Source organism: Camarhynchus parvulus, chromosome Z (assembly GCF_901933205.1).
Source record: "Camarhynchus parvulus chromosome Z, STF_HiC, whole genome shotgun sequence".
Taxonomy (NCBI): Eukaryota; Metazoa; Chordata; class Aves; order Passeriformes; family Thraupidae; genus Camarhynchus; species Camarhynchus parvulus.
This window is the reverse complement of record NC_044601.1, coordinates 65,651,014-65,673,815: the sequence shown is the minus strand read 5'-3', so window position 1 is coordinate 65,673,815 and position 22,802 is coordinate 65,651,014. Positions and strand designations below refer to the sequence as shown.

General features: G+C 35.9%; 1 protein-coding gene across 1 annotated transcript in view; it reads right to left on the bottom strand.

Moving 5' to 3' along the window:
- Window positions 1-22,802, bottom strand: part of PIK3C3 (phosphatidylinositol 3-kinase catalytic subunit type 3) — a 68,628-nt gene that overhangs the window by 13,621 nt on the left and 32,205 nt on the right. Inside the window, exons 19-23 of the mRNA XM_030968362.1 lie at window positions 22,587-22,651; window positions 20,314-20,398; window positions 19,217-19,291; window positions 11,190-11,358; window positions 5,585-5,675 (exon numbers count right to left, since the gene is read on the bottom strand). Of these exons, the coding sequence (XP_030824222.1) occupies window positions 5,585-5,675; window positions 11,190-11,358; window positions 19,217-19,291; window positions 20,314-20,398; window positions 22,587-22,651 (485 nt within the window). The remainder of the gene's footprint in view (window positions 1-5,584; window positions 5,676-11,189; window positions 11,359-19,216; window positions 19,292-20,313; window positions 20,399-22,586; window positions 22,652-22,802) is intronic.

Sequence of the window (22,802 nt, the reverse complement as noted above, 5' to 3'; positions counted from 1 at the left end):
CCAAGAATCTGAAAAGCGTTTCTCCAGGTTTGAGGGTGGAGACAAATTTTGTGCAGTTGGTAATCCCTGTTTTCCAGGTTTTCCTATGGGGAAAGAGGTGATCAATACCAGAGTGAGGGAAGTGAGTCAGTACAACAAGGTTTTCTTCCAACTGGGAAGTCCTAACCTATTTTTCTATAAATACCTGGTAAAGTCACTGAGTGATACTGTGTATACTCACTGCAAGCAGACAGCTGGTTCATAAACCAGTTTTCCAATATGATCTTCAAGAACAGTTGTGAAACTTCAAACAGAGCTTTGTTTGTTTTCAGGTCAATGCTGACTCACTTACTTTCAGTCCAATTTTAACTGTGAGAATGCATGATTAAGGTCAGCACTGATTTAATGTCTGAAAACACAAATGCTATGCAAAGCAAGTAAGAACATACTGCCAAATTCTGATGTGCTCTAAATCTGTATATTCAGGTGAAGCCATAAGGAGTTTCTGTTTCTTTTCATGCTAGTAGGAAAAAATTATCCTCATTGCCATCTTTCTCTGTTAAGTAAATGAGTAGTTTGCTCTCTTTTGTACAAGATTGTTAAATCTCCTTCAGGGAGGACAGGAACAGAGCACCCAGATGTGTTTACACCATCATGTGCCAATAAACCGTGTAAATGAGGTGCAGTCTATACTTATTTTACAGAATGTTGTATATGACATAAGCTACTGGTTCCAATTTTGCCTTCACTCCATTTGTGTTTCTCCCAAGACATTTCATAACTTTTGGACAGAAACAAAACTTCGACAATATACCTTCTGTTAGATTTTAAGCTTGATTACACAATTGCATTCTGTCAAGGGGCTCCCTGGGATGTCCCACTGTTATTAGATGGTAGAGGGTAATTTGGGAAAAAAAACCCCAAAACATTCTGCCGTTGTTCCTCAGGTTAGTAATATAGTTTTTAGGAATATTTTCCACACTCAGATTTTTCTAGAAAGTCTCATTCAACATATCAGTATCAAATTCTTAAAAAAAAGCAACCACAAATCAATTCATCCAAGGCCTCACAGAAGAGGACATGTTTCACTGAAGTTTCCTTATGATCTTACCTGATTTCCTTCTATGACTAAAAGTAAGAAATTTCTTCCAACATCTCTTAACTACTCTCACTAATGAGCATCCCATTATCAAACACTTATACACTACAGGAAATGACAAGAGACAATACAACAAATCAAGACATGGAAAATAAAAGTAGCGTTCTTCATTTTATTTCAACTTAGTTTATTCTAGCCATCACTACCATATGGCAGATGCAAATTTTAGTTTTATTTAGAATATGTGCATGATTACTAAAATCAAACTTCCATTCTGGCTCTAAGGCCACACAGATTATCTGTTGAAAGTTTAGAAAAGGGGAACACAAAAATTATTTCTGAATGCAGTTTTTACACCCTTCTGTAACGAGCAGACAGACACTTCCTGCAAAGCACCTTCCTGCCTACTGGTGGGACAGGATGTCCCTTTGTGACAGACAAAGACAAAGATTAGACTGGGAGTTCAGCTGCCATCTAACATTGCAATGCTTTCACTTGGAGGAAGCAAAATTGTGGCCATTAAAGAAAAGTCCTTCTTTATCAATAACCTTTAGAATGATTCGTGTCTACTTTATAACAGCAGTATAGCTACATCTACTGAACAGTTCCAGTATCAAAGATCTTTATGCCAAACAAATTGTTTGACAAAATAATTGCAGTGTAGTATTTCAACAGGCATTACAAGATATACAATATATATACTACTTCAGTAAGCATTCCTTTGTGTTACAAAAAAGGAAGTTACTCTCTTTGCAGTTTAATCATCAAACTAGTATTCAGATTAATTGAAATACAGTAACCTACCTTGTTGCCTGTAAACCCAGAGCCTGACTGGCTCCAGGCCCCTAAAGCAAAAGAAGGGCTCTACAGAAAAGTGAGCACGAGTGCTGCCACTACAGCACCAACGAGGAAAATGCTGGCTATGAACTTCACCTCTACTCTTCACCAAGACACCTTGTTAAAAACAGAACATTTGTAAATCTCCAACTTTGTCTTCTGTGAAAGTGATACCCTGGCTGAAATGGCTATTGACTTGTCTCACACATCAAAGGTAATTTAATTTTGCAGGTCAGTCCAAAATGGATCTTTACCTAATTTGAGTCTGTTGAAATATATATAGATTTTTTGTTAAAGCTTTAAGGAAAAAAAATAAAAATCAATCGAGATGCTGAAAGCATTTATTCAATTTTTCTACAACAAGGTACAGTATTACCTTGTTAAATGACTGAATCAACTTGCCACTCACCCCAAGAGAAGCAAGGCGCATTGTTACTTTTTTCATTAGTTCTAACAAAGCTTATAACTGATTTCAGATGGGCTAATGGGTATTTAATACTCCAAACGAGTTTTCTAGCACATTATTTAAAAAAAGCACCAAACAACAATAACCTATTCACTGTTATACAACAGGGTAAGATGATTCTGATCCTAGCCCATTTAAAGCTATTTTCTGGTTAATATTTTTAAAGTAAAATAGAAAAATGAAAAATTGAGAACTAAAGAAAAAATTACTTTCACAGGAGCTTTGAACATTGTCATAAGCATCCAGCAGATCATAATAACAAACTACTGCTTAATGGAAGGCTCCTCTGCTTACCTACTCTTTAGGGATCCTGGGATGTTGTATTATTTTTGCACAAATTTAAGGAGTGTATTTAAAGGATAACTTTGAACCAAAAAGACCAAACTGTCAACAGGATTCAGAAACAGCTGAGCTGTCAGAAAAACCCAAAAGTTTATATAAGATAACAAAACTTGAGAGAGCTGAACAATTTGGCTGTCTTCCTGACAATACCTTACTGTGTGTGTTGTTTTTTTTTTAAAGAACAAGCACAATCTAAAATAACTTAAAAGAACCCAGGGAAGTAGAATCTTTCCTTTTCAAAGCAATCTGCATTCCTTATCAGAAACATCTGCCTTACTGCTTCAGTTCTAGTTGCTTTCACATTTTAAAGCCTCTGTGAATGGACAGCCTGCAATCTCCCATGAGGGCAAAAGTCACAGTTCACTGAGCTGCACCACTGTCAGAGCTACGGATCCTAGTAACTAATCGCTGCATTTAATCTAACAGTGATCTGTCACGGAACAACTAAGCTCACGTACTTTTCATGCAATGAAAGCACTGTTATTTCTACTTTGTAATTTGTAAGGAATTTAAAAGTAACCACATGGATCTAATTCAGAGCTCAGGTGGTCAGTGTGCACTGGTAATGCCACAGTTGTGGGTTTGATCCCACATGGACCACTCGCTTAACAGCTGGACTTCATAATCCCTGTGGATCCTTTCCAACCCAGAATGCTCCGTGATTCTGAATTTCCTTTTAGATTTTGCTGCCTTGCATGATCTACAGATGTATGCAATACTGTTATGCTTCACATAATCTTGATTTTTAGTTATTGTACATAAGTGAACTGTAACATACTTCTCAGCTGTAGAAAAGACTTTCTGGCTTTCAATTCTGTACCTTGATTTGTTAAGTCAGTAAAATATTGGAAATTAACAGTGAGTAAAAGAGTTTTAGAAGAGTCTGAAATACTCAACTATTGCTATATTAAAACCATTCTTTACAAGTATTTCACAGAACCCAACATCATATTATCATTAATTACTGAAAGCATATACCCTTGGACAGTGTTTCTAGAGTGTTTTCCACCAAAAATGCAACACCAAGATGCTATTAAGAAACAAGGATATTGCATGTTGATTAGCAGCAAGTATAAGAAGACTCTTAGTAAAAAATATCAGAGCTCACAAGAACTGATTCAAGAAAAGGATGAACAACACTGTCACACAAGCAGTGTCCTAGTGGAAGTGGCTCATGGCAGGGGGATGGAACAAGATCATCTTTAAAATCTCTTCCAGCCCAAGCCATTCTGGGATTCTGTGATCAAAGGACAGGGAACCCTAGACCAGTAATGAGTATGATTAAAATGTGTCATAAGTCTCAAACTTATTGTGCAAACATTAAAGAAACCAGCACTTCTGAAGTTCAGTGAAACCACTGGTTTGAGCTCCTGATGACCATCTCAGCCAAGAACAAACTTACCCCAAATTAGCTCCATTCTACCTTTTGATGCATACTTCAAATTTTACTAGATTTATGGTGCATTTATTAGTAGACTTTGCAATCTAAAAGATCTTCCCCCTCCTTAATGTATCACTCACGTTTCCAAAGGGCAGGCAGAGCCAAACGCATTTTCTTTATAAAGATGAAATTCTTAAGACAGGACTTGCATACTGTTGGGAAGGGTCTCTTCCTTGCAAAGAAGATGTCTCTACAAAAGTGTAGTTACTTCCAGAACTTGGAAGGTATTGAACCATTTCAGTTGCCTACTTTAGGCTTTTATCTCCCATGTTCTATGTAAGTAACCTACTCAATCTTTAGGGCATTTAGGGACAGAGGTGAGGTTCAAGTATTGATAAGAAGAAATAATTTGCTGTCATTTTCTCAGGAAAACAGTTGAGCGGAGGGAAGATTGTCATCTTCACCACAAAACACAGCACTTGTGACTAACTTAGCTTCCTGGATATGAAACTGAACAGCTGCAAGAACTCTTTGTATTGATTTGAAACCAAGAAACTCTAAATAGAAATGCCTGGATCCTTGAAGAGAAAAGGAAAAATCTGTGCAAGTCACAATTTAGTTTTCTTTAAGGAAATTATATTAGTACATGAAATATTTATTTGAAGATTCTGAATCTCAGCTATCGTAAGTTCTTGAAAACAGTGAAGAACAGCCTATCTGAGAAACAATACACAGCTTGAATAAAAGTTGCAGTGAACTAATTTCCATTGGACACACAGGCTCCACAAAGTCTTTTGGAGAATTAAAACAGATAGCCCTTCACTATAAATCAGATTATAAAAACCCCAACATTTGTCTAAAATGTAAGTGTAATGAAATCCAGATGGAGATGTATCCTGTATTTTTCATGTCAACTATTGCTTCAACACTAAATGGAGAAGAATGACTTGAGCTGGTATAAAGGACAAAGTTAGAATTACGGGACAAAAGTCTGCCTTCCCAATAAACAAAATTTTCTTGTTCATGAAGATATACCAGCCTACTGGTTTCAGATCTTCAGTATACTGGTTTTATAACTAGAAGACAGCTTTTATAAAACCATCCATGTCTTAAAGGTTTCTAGACTAGCTGGGACAATCTTTCATGATACAGTCAGTGTTGACTGCTTCACTTTTAAGTTTGATAAGGTGGAAACACTGTTTTTAGCTAAAGTACCCATTGGAACAGAGTGCTAGAGCAGAGTGTGCAGCATTACAGGGATGATGAAAAGGCATTCTGTATTCATAGGCACATGTGCTAAGTGTTCTCCAAGCACACTCTCCTATCTTTAACTTCAGTGAAGAAAGAAATTGCTCAAAGCTGATAAAACAGGAGCAAGTATTTTTAGGTGAGAGACAAATAAGTCATCATCACAAGTGACTGAAAATTTCATAATGAGATGTCCTGGGTCACTGAAAGACAATGAAAGCTTCACAATTACCTTTTTTACAGTCTTGTCAGGTTCAAGAGCAATATCTGGAATGTTGGCATCCACCATGAGGGAAAATAAATTCAAGATCAAGTTGGAATACCTAAGCAGAAAAGCAAATTAGGTAAAAGATGTTGTAAACTGTACAAAAGACATTTTGTAAACAATTTAAGAACTCATCATCATCTTACAAAGAACTGTTAATGCTTCAGAAATCCATTTTTAATACTAATTGAAAGTATTTATGTTAAAAAACACAAGCTACTGACAGACATACACTATCAAAGTTTAACCTTCAAAATCTCTTAAACTGCCAAAATGGAATAAAATGCTCTGATTTTGTTAGTTTTCTAAAATCATCAGAACATTTACTCACAGACACATGAAATATAAACTATGACTTCATGTATTTTAAGTTATAATGCCATCTTATACCTCTTTCAGGATAAACATACGCTAGAATACTGATGCAAAGGTTATTTTTATTACTAAGTGATACAGCAGCATGATATTTATTCAAACAGATGAAGTCTTCATAAGTACAAAAAATTATTTTTCCAATCACTGCAAGGGCTTTTGACATAATGAGTTAAATATTTAACCAGATCCAAGTCTTCAGTTCCTCAGTTAAGCTCCAGTAATAGTGGCAGCACAGTACACTTAGGAAGTACAAATACAAATGTCATCTATAACCATTAGAAGACAAATCAGAGAACAATTTTCAGCTTTAAAATGGTTTTGGAAACACTCATGAGTATTTTTTTTTAAAGAACACCATTTTGCCCTTGCAGAAAATTAACTGTCAGCTTCTTTTTTAGAGGATAACTTTCAAGCTGTTCAGCACAAACTGGAACTCCCCTTCCTCTGCAAAAAGATCTAACTCCCTTTAAGAGACAAAATATGTTACTGACTTCACCATTTGAAATATTGCTTTGCTAAGAGAACCAGGAGCTTCACAGTTGAGAGGAAACGAATTCTTAGCAGCAAAACTTGTTTATTAGGAAGCTGCTGAATATATATATCAGCTGACAACAGCAAGGAGTGCAAAGTATTTCAGCTAAACAAAACGTCTGCTTCATAGCTGTATTTTACAAAGTAAATACTGCTCAAAAAAGACATCTCTCTAGAAGAACTTAGTTCCAACAAAACCACATGACACTTCATTATTATCTGGAACTAACACTACCTAACACATCCCAACATAAGTTTTAAGACATAAGAAAAGCATTAAAATCAACTGTTTGGCTAGAAATCCACAGTGCCTTATTTCTTTCAGAAGTTTTACTTCACTTCCCTAAGGGCAAGGAGCTAGAGTCAGGAAAATTACTTTTATGGCAAATTAAAAGAAAAGAAGGAAAGATAACCCTACCACTTTGTTTCAGGTCTGGCTAAGAAATATGGCAGTCAGGTTGCTCTGCTGCTAGGAACAGACACCACAGATTTTAATAAATTTTTCTTCTACTTCCCTGAAACTAGCAGATTTCCTTTTAAACATGCTTAAATGTTACAGGTACATGCTCTGAAGCCTCCTCCTAGATTACTGGTACCTTCTGTCAGTAGTACTCCCTTCAAACTGACACAGAATCCAAACTGTCATAGTCCCTTTCGCTCTTCAGCCATATAGAGGATAAGAGCTTATAAGCACTACAGGTTATTGGAGCTATTTATGTGATGGAGGCTTGCAAAAAAAAGATTTTAAAGGTCTAGGGATCATTGTTAGATGCCAGTAAAGAGACAGTTCTGTTCCATACAATGAAGTCTTCTGATTCTTGAAGAATAAGATCACCCGAAGATACTCATTTGCAGAGGGGGGAAAAAAAGCAAGAAGAGGTAATCTGCAGGGGGAGTATGGAGCGGAAAAAACCCCGAAAAATTAAGGAAGAATTGCTCACTATAGTATCTGCAGATCTGTCCTCTGCCCCTCACCCCAACATTTCTATAACTCAGCAATCAACTGCAATCCTTACAGGCAACTTCTTTGGCAAACATGCCATGAAGTTTACAGCTGGGGAATTGACAGCCCAAATTCATCTGAGAGGAGAGATTTTGCTGAATCACCTGAGTTTGGAGCCTGACTTGTGAAAAAACCAACACCTTTGTCAAGCAAGGTATATCACTCATCTTTGACATCTACATTACAAAGGCCTCTGGAATGGCTGACATCCATTCACAGCCAGAACAAAATCTGAGCCAGGTTTTCCTAGTTTTAAGGAGGTTTAAGGAAGTACCTAAACTGAAACCTAAATCCTTCTCACATTACTCTTTGCTTTCTTCAAGCTCAGTACAAATTAATTTACAAAATCAATGAGGATTCAGCTGCACTGAAGGTTGATTAACTTCTGTTTTGAACATGGAGTACTGTTAAAGAAATTCAACACGAAAATTCTACTTCTACATAGGAAAGGTCTCATAGATCAAGAAATGAACCCACATCAGACAAAAGGTCAAATTCTCATTACTATGTTTTCTGAGACCAGTAACTTGTGTTTTCAAGTAGTTAACATCTCAAACATCTGCTTGATCCTAAGCATTCTTTTATTTATTTTTTCAATATTTGCCAGACCCTTTGCATATAGATGTCCTAAACCAATCAAATATTTAGGGTGTTGGCTTTGCAATACTCTACCAAATATAAAGCTACAGACATCCACTAAGACAAGGACAGGGAGGTATACAGTTATCTGCAGTCCCAAACTAAGGACCTGCTGACTTTAGTCAGTAAGTCAAAATTCCTAAGTTTAAGATGCCTTAAGGATACTACCTTTCTTTCAGTGGAAGATGGGACTCCACATTACAAAATTATCTTCTCAAGAGCATGAATACTCCCGAATCATTGTCATGTCACAGTTAGCTGTAATAAATTACGGCATTTATTCCTACCAAAGTATTTCCTTGAAGTCCAAACTCAGTGAATATGGACCTGATCCTATCCAGGTTCACTTCTGTTCTTCTCTCTTCACCATCTAATCCCAGCTTTTAGAACACTATCCAGACACTGCACTACAATCTTTCCAAAGGAGCAGCACTTCCCAAGGGCCATCACAGCTTTCCACTTATTGCACAGTGTTTCCATTCAGACCTGGACTGCAGCATCAGTCACTAAACTGAGAACAGACTGGGGAAAATTTACTACTCCAGCCAACTGGACAACCCCACCCACACAGAGAAAGAAATCTCACCCTAAACTACAGCTTCTGTCCCTACTCCAACTTACTTCCTACTCCTCTGCCCTTACCTATGCCCAGTAACTCAAACTGAACACCTTCTCATAGGATTAACGCAGGGGAAACCCTTACTTGGAAGGAACAAAATAATGCAGAGCAGTTTTCACTCTGAAAAAAAAAAAAATCTGAAATGGTCTGACTGACACTTTGCTGACACAAATTGCCCAGAGAGGGTGCAGAGTCTCCCCCAGTGGAGATACTCCAGAACACTCAGAACATAACCCTGTGCTATGTGCTCCGGGATGCTCTCTGACACTCCATGAGCAGGGAGGTGGGACTCATGAATCATTTTGTGATACTATGGAACCTGCTGAAGATGTGTAAGCAGGAAATTCTTGATGGAAAGGAAATGCTGACATGAAGCAGGATTTAAACATCTTTAAACAGGCTCAACATGTATAACGAAAGCATAAGAGGCTGCTACAGCATAAGTCGCGCTGACAGCCACAATTTGCCCTGCAACACATTCACGGCGCAGCAGCTGCTCCTTCACTACAGCACTGCTGACAAAGACACTTGACTGATTACACTATTACTAAGAAAGCAGAAAGCATCTCCTTATTCCTACTCCCTAAGAAAATCCCCAAACTAACTAAAGAACATACAATAAGGATCATATGCCAAACTGCTTACAACCAGAAACAATGGACAAAACTATTCCTTCACTAGTAACTTTAAAATTCCTTGTATTTTTTTTTCATTATGCAATATCCATTCCACCAGGAATCCTGATACACCAAGATACAGTACCTGAAATATGTAGAGAATTGGTTATTCCTCAGTGAAATAAAGAACTAAAATAAAGCATAATCTGATGGAGATGACAGAGTTTGCACTTTGTCTTAGCTATCAGAGGTTATGATTTCACACTACTTGGCCAGAAAATCTGTCTGTGAATGGGTTTCTGTCAATATGCAGAACTGCTAGAACTAAAGTGTTCCACAACCAATTATTCATTTTCAACAAGTAATCTTAATTATTTTTAGTTCTAGCTGCTTAAAATAATAGTTGCAGTAATTTTAATATTATCATACAGTATTGATGTTGAAAGCCTTAAGGGTATTTATCTAGAACCATGTAAAAATATTTTCCAATAAAGTGAGCAAATATTGGCGATACTATAATTACAACTACAATTCCAGACATTAAAAATAAAACCATCTTGATTTACAGTTTAGTTGTATAACCAAATTACCATTATGCTACACATTTAACGATGATCTTTGTAGCAAATCATTACATAAATTAATTCAATGAATAATCCTTCATTGACACAACAGATTTTCCACTGAAACAGCTAGGCTTAAACAAAACCAACCAAACTCAAGTAGATGACAAATAGATACAGCATTACAAAACAGCTTTAAGCAAAGGTCAGAAATTGGACTGTTCTCTAAAGCCACAAATATTGCTTGTTGACAACATGTCACTATTTTTTCAAGTTGCTGAATGGCTTTTTAACCCTAATAATTTCAGTTCCTAGACCAACTAATCCTCCTCCTTTTATCAACTGAAGAACTACATGCATCATTTTATTTTGTAACACTGGCTGCTTTCCATATTCCAGGTACTTTTCACATCAGCTTACCATATTAACAATTTCTTACACATACTTGAAAGTTTCCATTAGGTAATCTTTGATATTAAAATGAAAATCTTTCCTCTTCATTGAAGATGTGCTAAATCCCTGGACAGACCACGAGTGCTTACCTGTCCTCTGTTCAAACAGAACAAAAATGAGCTATTTGGCTCAGAAAGTTAATGGGTAAGTAATATAGTCACTGCAAAAGAATGAAGCTGATTCTAAATGTAAAAGAAAGATCTGTTGGTTCCTAGACACCAGAGTCTGAAGAGTTTTTAGCTGCCACAATGCTGGGTATTTAAAGAAATTTCTAACATGCCTGATTGTCACTACAAGTTGCCAATTTTTGTCCCACAGGAGTTGAACTGAACTAAGCATATGTGTGTGTCATCTTCAAGCCAAAGAATTTGATCATCACTAATTTAAACTGGAGGAGAATCAAGCAGCAAATGAGTAATGACTTAAATGAAAATGACAGTTCCTTGATCATCAATAATCAGAGGAAAAGAAGCTTAAGGGCAAAAACATACCCAAAAAGAAATATAATTTAATATCCCACTTGAGTTATGAAATGAAGTCTTTAAGTTATTAAACAAGCAAAACTGAGGTCTTTAATTTGAACAATTATATTCACTCTCCACATTACACCAACACTGTGATGTTTTCATTCCTTTGTTTCATACAAATTCTTGTGTTCTCATTTAAACAAGCTTTGAATTTTCAACATAAACATTTCACCAATTCATTTACGGGTGTCCTCTCCTGCTTTAGGGCGGCTCTCAAGGGTTGTGCCATAAGCCCGGGCTGTTACCTGCGGAGGTGGAGAAAGGCTGTGTAGCACTGCTTGCGGAACTCCTGGTACTGCTCACTCTGGGTGCCTCCCATGCCTTCCACCATCTCCTTGTTCAGCTTCATCGGAGGAGGAAGGGGCTTGGGGTCCCGGCCCAAAATATAACCAAAGTCAATGTGAAACAGTTTACCTGTAGAAGAAGGAAAGGCAAACACTGTGCATAATAAAAGTTCTTGGTGCAAATATTAGAAAAATATAATTATTAAGAAGATAGCAAGCAGCTCCTAGAAAGTTTTCTGTAAGGTTTGTAACAGTAGATTTTTTATCTTCAGCTGTTAACTGAAAGTTACTGTTTTAAAGAAGCAAAGCTGATTTAAAATTCAATCTTTTTTGATTTTTAAACAAGTGGAGTATATTCACAAATACTGTACCAATACTGAAACTGATCAGTAGATATTAAATGCACAGTTTATATAATAGATACTACTAATTCTTAACACCTTTATAATTTGTTAGCAAATTTAAACATTAATACTTAAAGCAGTGCCATGTGTGTTTTGCATTGTCATGAAATATGGTAAATTTAACATACAACTAATATAACAAAGAAAAAGTAAGACTCATAATCCTACAAACAACCTTTCAAAGTCACTGAACACCAAAGATGAGTTCAACGCTCTTTCAAAAGTCTTTTGAGTTCGGTACGGTCAAAAATTATCAATGATTTTGAAATACACTGAAGAAATATCACTGCAACTTCAAATTTGAAACTGGATTTCAAATCCACCAAAAAGTCTGTCATACCTTTTTTCAGTACTAAAATGAATTGCTTCACTTGGTCACTACGCTTTCATTCTCAGTTCAACTGACTGCATTTAGAACACTTCTGTAGCATTAACAAAAACTTGTATATGCCTTCTCTCTTCAAATGCACAAGGCAACTGCTCCTCCTATCAACAGTCTGCCACGCTGCTCACCCTAATGCTCACTCATTAACTGGGGAGAATGCAGTGCTCCCTTCCAATATCACTGAACTACACAAGAGATGTTATTGGTGGCAGAATGAACAACTGAATTTCCCTTGGTAAACTTCACTTTACCAGCAATTTCAAAAAACCTAAAATATTTAGATTAACTGAAGAGTAAATATATTATAAATACACAAAAAATGTGCTAGTAGAAATAAAACAATTCATAATTCTTAGGTATCCATTTTTTTAGGAATAATCTTGACTCAGTTAAATACTGTCCATGTTAAGCAGAAAAATGTCTCTTAATGTGTTCTGCAAATGTATTTTCAGTTTGGAATGTGTAATTTAAGCAATGACTTGAGCCATACCACAGCTATATTACAAAAAGATGGTGAGACTGCAGATATGCATGCAGATACAAGACAGAAGATCTTTTAAACAAGAAGGTAGAAAATTATTAGTATGATTTTTATCTAGACAAACACAGCACAGAAGATAGAGTCTTGCTTCAGAATTATAGAACTAAGCAGCATTAAAGACAGGGCTGTATTTGCCTTTGGGTATTTTAATTTGCAGCTTGTGTGTTCATTTTAAGATTTCATAAGATTACGTTCTTAGTGCTCTTGGAAAAAAAAAATGGAGCAGTCATATTTTTCAGTTAATCACCTGTCTTCGACTGTTTCATTGAGTAATAATGCAGTATCAATAGAAAAGGCTTTTAGAGATCTGTCATAAGCATTCTTCTCCAATCCAAGAAACTAATCCCATGACAGTTAAATTTCAAAGAGAGATCACAAGTATCCTCAACAAGAGGCAAAGTATTTGCTGACTGATAAATGCCACAACCATTACATTTTGCATAACTAATTGTGCTATTAAAAAAAACATTCCTTCAATATGTTCTTACTGATCTGATAAAGGAGATTCTTTTAGGGCTCATTTTGTACACCAAATTTTTGAACCAACCACATACAGAACCCTTTCATCATTAAGCTAGAAAAAATGTTTAACTGAAAAGTTTTGCAGACTTGCTTTCTGTTCACTTATTTAAACCTGTCACCTCGAAGAGTCAAGAGACAACATTTTGAATAAAACAGTAGCCCTTGTAGCAGATTTTCTTTTTCAGTTTGCTCTGGAGATAAGGAATAAAAGATGATAATTAATAATTTACACTAGTAACAAAGACATCTAAAACATTCAAAAATATTTCAAAAATTGAGTGATAGACACTTAGAAAGTGAGATGAGGCCATCCTGCATTAGCATCATAGGTTTCCTAGCTGTACTTAAAATGTATGTACAAGCTCACATTTAAATAAATATATTTAAAACCTTTCAAAGCTTTTTGCTAAATACAGATTTGATTAATTTTAACTCAGCTCCTGCAAGATCAATTAAACCAGCACACCATGCTAGAGAACATGGACAAAAGGCTCTCCCTGGTGCTGGCACAAAGCTTCTACACCAGGAGCAGCCTGAGGAGCACTGAAGGTCTAGAGATTTCTACAGAGGAACCTGACTCGTGTTACCCTCCAGGACTTAACAACTGAGTAAGTGAAGAACAAGCCTGCTTTGGACAAATTAAATTTTTTATGTATTTAATACTGAAAATAGGTGATATTTATATTCTTATTTATGTTAATATATAATAAATATATCAAGTTAATAAACTCAATTATTTCAAATCCTTAAGACCAAGACAAAAAGGTTGCAAGTCTCTCACGTGATCATCCCAAGTGCCATTTGTATCAGGGTGTTAGACTGACTATTCCACTTTCATTATATTAATGAATGTGACAGTTTTCACTCAGCATTACTCCAACTGCAAGAATAAGGGGACCTCTGGAGGACAGCAGCTCAAACCCCCTGGTTGAGCAGAGACACCCAGAGCCAGGTGCCTTAGCGAGGGCCATGTCCAGACAGTTTTTAAGAATCCCCAGGGATGGTCTCTCTACAACTTGTATCAGTCACTTCTCTGTAACAATTCATACTCATATCATGGTATTTATACACAGTAATCACCTATCCTCCCAGTAATCCAGCCTTCATGTGAACTTTGTGCAACACTACTTTTTCTAAAGTATGTTATGCTTTGCTATGCATATTCTAAAGTATATTATTCTTTGTGCAACACTACTTTTTCCAAAGTATGTAATTGTTTGTAAAACATGTTTTTACAAACAATTACACCTCCTTCCTTTAATATACAGTCTGAGTGTCATAACACATACCCTTCCATCTCTTAGACCATCATGTTTTACCTGATCCAACTTCTTCCAATTTATTATGGCTTAATTTAAAGAGTTCCTAATCTTGCAAGATGCTTATAAATTACAGACCAAATTTGACTTCTGCTTTGGTTTATTACTCTTCCCAAAGAGTGCTAAATCATAAAGCTGAGGGTTTTTTTGTTTGTTTTGGTCATGATTTAAACTATAACCAGGAGTTACTTAAGACAACATGTGAAACAGATCTCATCTTTAAAACTAGTGCACTAGAAATCACCCTGCCCTTCCTGTTTATTTTACAGTAGAAAAAGAAAGACACTTCACTAACTGGAAGGCATTTACAGACTGGAAGAAGAGAAGCTTCTAGGAGTAAGGAGTATGCATATATAAAATTATTTAATTCAAAATCTAAGAGTTGATACTATTAGGTAGTTTTAAGCTTTTGTTTTTTGAATTATTTTAGGAGTTTAACTACCTTTTTCCACTCAACACCTGGTTTTCTAACACATGGAATAGAGAGGAAAGGCCACTGGAGACTTCAAGGATATGGTACAAAACATGGAAGCCACCCCGACCACCAGTCAGGGCGTCAGGGATTTCAAAGTCCATCTGACTTTCAGCGATCTTTGATTAAGTGAAGCATGGACCTGTAGAAAATAAAAATTCACACCTGGTCCTTGCAATAGCCAGTAATACCTGACTGCAGCTGGAGAGAGTGATCTGTCCATTACTTTCACTGGTAATATTTAGATTTTAATACAGGAGAAAGTGCCTACAGAGCGGCACAGAAGATTGTTTCATTTTGCTAGGAAAAAACACTGAAAACCAGACAGAACTCTGAAAACCTTAAAATGCAGAGGACAGAGCAAATTAGATGCAATTACTGAAATAAAGTAAGTCTGATGGTAACATGATGGCAATTGTCTCTTAACAGTAAAAAAACCCAAATGATTTCAAACTACTCTGATTGTGTTGCTGGGGAAGAACAAAAAAACCACTAAACCAAAACACAATTTGTAAACCAAAACAAAAATTTCATTACTTCTTTGCAACCCTCAAGCACCACTATTATTTTAACTTGGCCCATATAAAAAAATATACAATTTAGTTATTATTTTAACTAAATTCCTATTTTAAATTTGAAGCAATAGGATGAAAAGTCCTTGATGAAAATGACTGGATGGATGGGGTGTTTTTCTGGCTTTCCCAGAAATTCTAATGTTACTGTCAAAATTTCTCTTTTGATAACAGAGCAGTGGCATGATGAAAAAATCGGAATGCCTAATTTACTTTCATAAGCAGCATCCTACAACTTTTCTAAGACTACACAACAATGAAAGTAATGTGAATTTTTAAGAACTTATTCAGGATACAGGTTTTTAAGCCAGTGTGCAGCAACAGATGGAGGTAAAGTTTAACACTGTCACCCATGTAACTGTTAAGAGCCCAGCTTATTTTAAGCATTATAACTCACCTCCGTCCCCCAAGCTGTCCATTCTCAAAATACATTCTATTCAGGCATATTATAAGAAAAAAAAAACAGGTCTAACATTTATAACTAGATGACAAATGCTGTTCAAGGTACCTAGAAGAAAAAGTGTTTTAACAGATCAAAAGCTAAAAGGTTATGTTCTTTTAACAATAAGCAACACAGAAAATGGAATTCCAGAGAGAAATTTAAAGGGCAAAAGTATGCATTAGTTTATATTTTTTTAAAAAATAAGGATGTCCTCTATCAAGACCAGTAACATTTAAAAAGATATTTTAAAATTGTATTTTACATACTACAGGATTTTGCAACATTAATAAACGTATTTTACAATGTACTTGTTTAAGTACTGATAGAGAGTGAATGTTTGAATCTTGCAGGCTTTCAATTTCTACCATCTCAGACCTGCTCTGGGATAGATTTTTTTGACTAAAAAACACAGGAAGTACAAACACATGGTGTCATTTCACACATTAATCTGTTCAGGTCCTTGCTGTCTTTCCTGGCAACCCTTTCTAACCGAGACTGAAGAATAAATGTGGTGTCATTTGGTGACCACAGTTCTACCTCTAAGCATTAAATGAGAAGACAGCCCAGTGCTTTCATCTATTTACTCGTGATGCCAAAAGCAAATGTAGTTTTCAAGCTCTGAGCACCGAGTCTTTGACCTGCTCTTATATGTTATATTAATATCATAATTTTATTGACATAGCAATTTTCCCTCCTGCTACAGAGCAATGTCAAGTGTACGGCTCAGGTCAAAGCCCCTGTACTTTGGGAACTCATACTGGGAACTTGCATTTTCATGCAGGTGACCAGAGGTTACTAAAAGATAAGCTGGTCATCACTAGGGTGAGAGTAAGTTGGTCAGAAACACACATAAGCAATGCTATCAAGAAAGCTATTTGAATGTCTAGGATATCCTACAATATCCACACATAGCCTGGAACTTTGTGAAACCTCTGCACGTCTATAAAGCAAGATGAAATTACTAAGATACCTCTAATGGGACAGGAGACTTCACTTGTCTATGAAAGCTGAAATATTTTCTAACTCTCCTTATGAATGTACTGGCTGCCTTGCAAACATCCATATCTGGATATTTTATTAGTACCTAGACCCTGACTCTACAATCAAATCAGTGAGTGTAAGAACTACAGAACAAAATGTTCTCAGGGGAAGGCTTGGTGTAATTACAATGTAATAGCCTAGTGCATTTTCCATGGAAGTTAACTGAACATGCTACACCTTGTAGGTCACAATTCAGCTTCACAACCACCCAGATCTTCCTTCCAAGGCAACAAAAGGAATGTTAGCTGTTAAATCAGATGCCAACTTCAATATATAAATCAGTCTGTAATCCTAAAAGGAGTCACTGATGTTGCCTAAACCTGGGCATACAGCTGAAAAAGTGTGGTTATCCACAAACCACAGTAATATCTGCTATGGCTTTAGAAACAAGATTTTAAAACACAGACCAATTGAAAATGCATTTTGTCTCCATGAGAAGTAAGAAGTTCAAAGTTTTCAGAGAAAATAAATATCTCTGCCATGGAATACTGAGTATTTAATGGCCTTTGGGTTACCAGTCAAGACACATTTATGAAACCAATGCAAGTATTTTTGTAATTTTTAACATTACTGACAGATAAGGATGTTTTAGCTGAAGGTTCCCCACATCTCCTTCCAAACACACTTCTAGAGTTGTCCTTGGAGTATAATGATACAGTACTAAAAAATGTGAAAATCCAGATGTCTTTTTCAAGACTACTACTACAAAAAAATCACTCTGTTTCTAGAACTATAGGCATAAAAGAGTCATGAAAGACAACCAAAATTATTTCATTAGGTAACTGACATCTCATGCAAAAAGACACATTTCTAATGTGTAGAAAACAATATGTTTTTATGAACTTCTGTATCTAGGGCTTAATATTTAAATTATACTATATCTATTATAAGCATGGACTTATATAATATCTATTATAAGCATGTATGTTACAAGATGATGCGCCAATTCTATTGGAAAGAGTCTAACAGATGTGGCTACATTCACCAAACTGAAAGGTTGAGCCAAAAAAAGGGTAATGATATGTAAGAAATATATAAACCCACAGCTGGTACCTAGTATTCCTTACTGGAAAACGTCAACTCATTACATGAATATCATCAAGAAAGGATGCATATAGAATTGTATGATTTCGAAGGAGGTACTTGGAGCATGCATTCTTCAGGAAAAGAATGAAATTAGCTTCTTCTAACTTAAGGCTAAGGGATTCTCAGTAGCAAAAACAAGCCTTGGTAGAAGGTCTTTGTTGTATTTGGAACATGTGAATCATAAGGATTTCTCTTGACAGCTCACAAAAGCCCTCAGTTTGTGGCAGACTGTGGGTTTTCAGACTTGGAATGTATGATGGATGTGCACTGCCCTCTGCTGTACTCCCCAAATTCTTCGAGTAAAGCCGCCGTGCTGTACTTAACACAGACAGGCAAGATGCACTTTATCCCAAATCACAACACTGAACTATTACTACTCTCAGCATGGAAGCAGATCCTGCTATGGAAAGATTTATACCCACCACAACAGATAAATGAGAGACCTCTCAAGAAAGATCTTTAAATGACTGTATATTTTCAAACAGATAAGGTAAAATAGACTTGCCTTAGTCGTTCCCCCATGAGCTTACAGCAAGACCTCTTAATCAAGACCAATTGTAAATTTTTTACTCTTTCAGACTATCATGGTTAAAAGCAGTATATGCTTCAGCCTTACCTGTAACTAATAAGCCTTCCACGTGGATGGGTCTCTTTTTCCAAATAACATTTTTATTTAAATGTTTCTCATTCAATAAACGTTTCACTTCATAATAAACACTTAACCACAACTCTTAATTCTCCATCACTATGTAATGAAGGTATTCAAGTAATCAGAACTCCTAGGGAAGCTGTAGTTCAAAAGTAAGCAAGCAAGTAAAAATAAGCCAAACAACAATTCAGAAAGATGTTCCCCTATAAGAAATGTTATTTGTCAAAACTTTGTGAAGCACATGCAGCTACACATGAACTCATTTTCAATGAAAACAACTGAAATTCCCTCTGTCCCACAGCAGTGATTGTAATAGCTGAAGTAGTTTTATTTTCAAATCCTTCATTTCCTCTAGTTAAGAAATCATCTTCTTATTCCACACTGGAGCAAATATTACCTCAAATGAGACAATACAACTTTTAATACATTTTAAAACATAATCTAGTCTGCAATACTCAGTGGGTTATATTCACAAGGAAAATGCAGAGAAAAAGTACCAACATATTACAAATTAAACAACTGTTGCTATAAAATTATACTGCTAAAAAGAATTACCTGTTTTTGTTAGCAACAGATTATCCAGATGTCTATCTCCAACTCCAAGGATGTAAGTAATCACACAATAACCAGCTGTAAAAAGGAAATTGTAAACATCAGTATGAGTACCTTTCCTGGAGAGAAACAAGTTCCACACAATTAACAACAGCATATTACATTATTTTAGCTCTAGTTCACTAACAATAAATATACCACAGAGACTGGGGGCAGGAGTGGTGCAGGTGAAGAATAATCAATGTCAGCATTATGAAGAATGTTTGAAGTACTAAAACTCTAGAACTTATTCAATACTGTTGGGATTTTAATTTCTGACGATTCTGTTACATGCCTAACCCTTAAAGACTGAATTATTTTAATACTGGGATAAAGGTACTTCAAAAGAAGCTGAAATATTGTGAACTAAGGGAATGTACATCTTTTGAATTGAAGCTATTTTAAGGCCACTGTAAACAAGTATTAGGCATCCATGTCAGTAGCATTCACAAGATCAGCAGTGATAAAAAGCAAGCAGTTTTAATTGTTGCTTTCACCCACTAAACAGGACAGTTTTAAGCAGTTCTAAAGGCTGCACCACCAGAAAGAGAAGGGCAAAGGAGAAGATACTGCGCAGTCACACCTGAATGCTCTTTTTTTTCTTTTCTTTTATTAGAATGGAGGTCTTTTAATTTTATGGAACATGGTCATCAGTTTATTAAACAAGAAATACATAACCATTTTTTCTTTTCATACAAAGGTAACCACAGCCCACAAAATGCCTAATGTTTTCAAAACCAATTAGAATTTTGATGCAGATGATTTACCATTACATAAATGCTTTAGGTGTCCCTGCACTATGAAGACCCCAACTCAAAATACAGAGAGGGCAGAGATAAGATTACTGCTGGAAAGAAAAGAGTATTTACCTCATACTCTCCTTTAAGACCCATCAAGAGCCATCTTGTATGTGACGTGCCAGGCTTAAAATTATTCTTTTCACTGCATTTCTGACAGCAAGTATATGCACAGTGCCCCGTTTGCAGCCATCTAAACTAACTTATCCACCATACCCTTCAGACTTCACCTAAGAAGTTACCAGCTGTTAGACTGTAACTCACCACAGCTCTTAACATACGTGTCCATCACCTCTGCGCTGATTCCATAAGGACCAGTCTCACTAGGGGCATGTTTTCTGAAGAAGTTCTGGAGAGAATACCATGAAGATATCTAGTTATTCCACATAATACGAAACTGGGTCTTTAGGGAAAAAAAAAATTAAATCAAGAGCACACATGGCCACAATTACAACTTGATAAACTAACAACCACCCCCAAAACACCTCATAAGTTCTAGTTTAATATCACTTTATTTATATCCTGTCTCAATCATCATATTCTTATACTCGGCACAGAAACTGAAAAACAGTTTCCTTTATTAAATGTTTCAGAAGATTAAGAATGCACTCAAAAGTTACTAATCAGTAACAATGAGTGACAATACTTCCAAGGCAAACTGTTCAGGTCACATTAACAAAAACTAAAACAGGATTAACAGTCCTGCTTTAGAACTACACCTGGGGAGCATGCTCTCAAATAGTTTAGCATCCTTATGTCTCCCTATTCCTCAATAAAACCAACAGCTGCTATTGAGTTTAAAAAGAAAATAAGCATTAGTCATAAAATGAGAAATCTGAATTTCCTGTGAAATGTGGACAGGGCCAAACAATCCCCTTAACCTTCTTGAGTAAGAGAAAACTCAGTTATATCCAAGCCTAAGCAAAGTTTCTTCCAGTAAGCACAACCTAAGGAAACACTGTAAGAAGAATGTAGTAGTCCCCTTGACAGCATATAAGTTACTAAACTCAAAATGAAAAACTAAGACATTTATGTAAATGAACTTCAACATGAACTGCAATTTTAAGGTTGTTGATAGAAGGTAAGTAACACTGAAACACCAAAACAGCTTTTCTGTCCTGGAGATCTGCGTTTCACCAGGTAGCACTGGTTTGCTGGCTTCAAATCTTTTCAATAGTTAATACAGTAGTTATACAGAGTACTCATCTTTACTAGAACTGCTGTGAAATCCAGAATGAGTACTTCCAAAAAGAGTAGACTAAACTTCCACAACACCTGAAAGTGTTCAATTGCTTTTAATTTCCTTGGCCTATGATGCTCAGCTATTTAATCATGCTTCAGCACAGGAAATCTCACTCTTTTGGCGCACTGTCTATTTAGATTAAAAATTCTTCACAGGAATAATTGCTCCTTATGTCTGCAAAGCTACTGAAACATAAGGGCACCTATTTCCAGCCACATGATGTCGCAAGGAATTGAAAAATAACAGTTTCAAAGGCATTTCTAAACACATTATTTTATAAAAATACGTAATGGAATGAATCATGAATAGTACACTTCCAAGATTACAAAGGATTGTCAAGAAAGCCCTTTATAGTCTGTATAATTACTGACTGTGCAGATGTACCTTATCACAACCTATATGAAATGGAAAGCTAAAAAAACCCAACTTACGTAACCTGATGCTGGTCACTGATTAGTGATTAGCATTTTTTCTATGTGATAAGTAATTGGTACGCTTATTTTTTGTTAAACAAATGATAATGAAAAATGATAAATAATTTAGATATTCATAGTTTTAACATAGGTAGTTTATAGGAGCTGAGGGCTAGTTTGCTTTGGCTCACAGTCACTGAACTACAAAAAAATGCGAGCTTCAGTACTGCCTGCACAAAAGGAAAGAAGCACCATGAAAAATCAAATCCAAATAAATATGCTCTATTTTCATTAAAAAATCTATTAGCTGCTCACCTCATATAGCAATTTGGTATGTTTTTATCCAGCTATATTTATCTCAACCAGCTGACCTCTGCTATCTGGCTTGTGTGCTGGGATTGAAACCAGTATGAGTTTTGTGTGCCACTATTCAGTTGTGTGTCTCCACTCAAATCCATGAGAATTAAGAAGATCTGCTAACAAAACCAAGTTACAGTACCTATACGTCCACTATTGAGGGGAAACAGGCTTCAGAAATTATACAAATGAATTATTTAGTTGTTTCATTGAACAAAGAACTAATCAAAGCATATTTTGACAAGATCAAATGAATGAAAGACAAACACTCTGAAACAAAACATGCAGCAAAAAGTGTCAGGTATCTGCCATTTTTGTCACTACAGCAAAGCTGATATTTCAATATCATAACTAAACTCCACTGTAATTTATTTAAATAGTGTTACTTTTAGAACACAGGATACTCAAGTGGTCATTTATGTATACCTTTTCAAACAAACCCCAATCGTTTCCAGCTGTAATTTGTTGCCTTCAGCTTACAACTGTTTGATCAGAAGACAATTTACAACTCCCCCATCACGTACCTGTATAGTTTCCTCAGTAGCAAGAACTTCTGCAACTGGTACTGATGGAATAAACTGCATGAAGCCTATGACAGAAAACAGCCAAAAGAGAAAATCTCCAATGCACAGAACTTTCAAACTACTATGTAACACATGTTTATGAACGGACAGAACTAATACACAGTCATTCAACTGGTTCTAATAGGAAAAAACCCACTTTTTTGATCCCATTTTCCA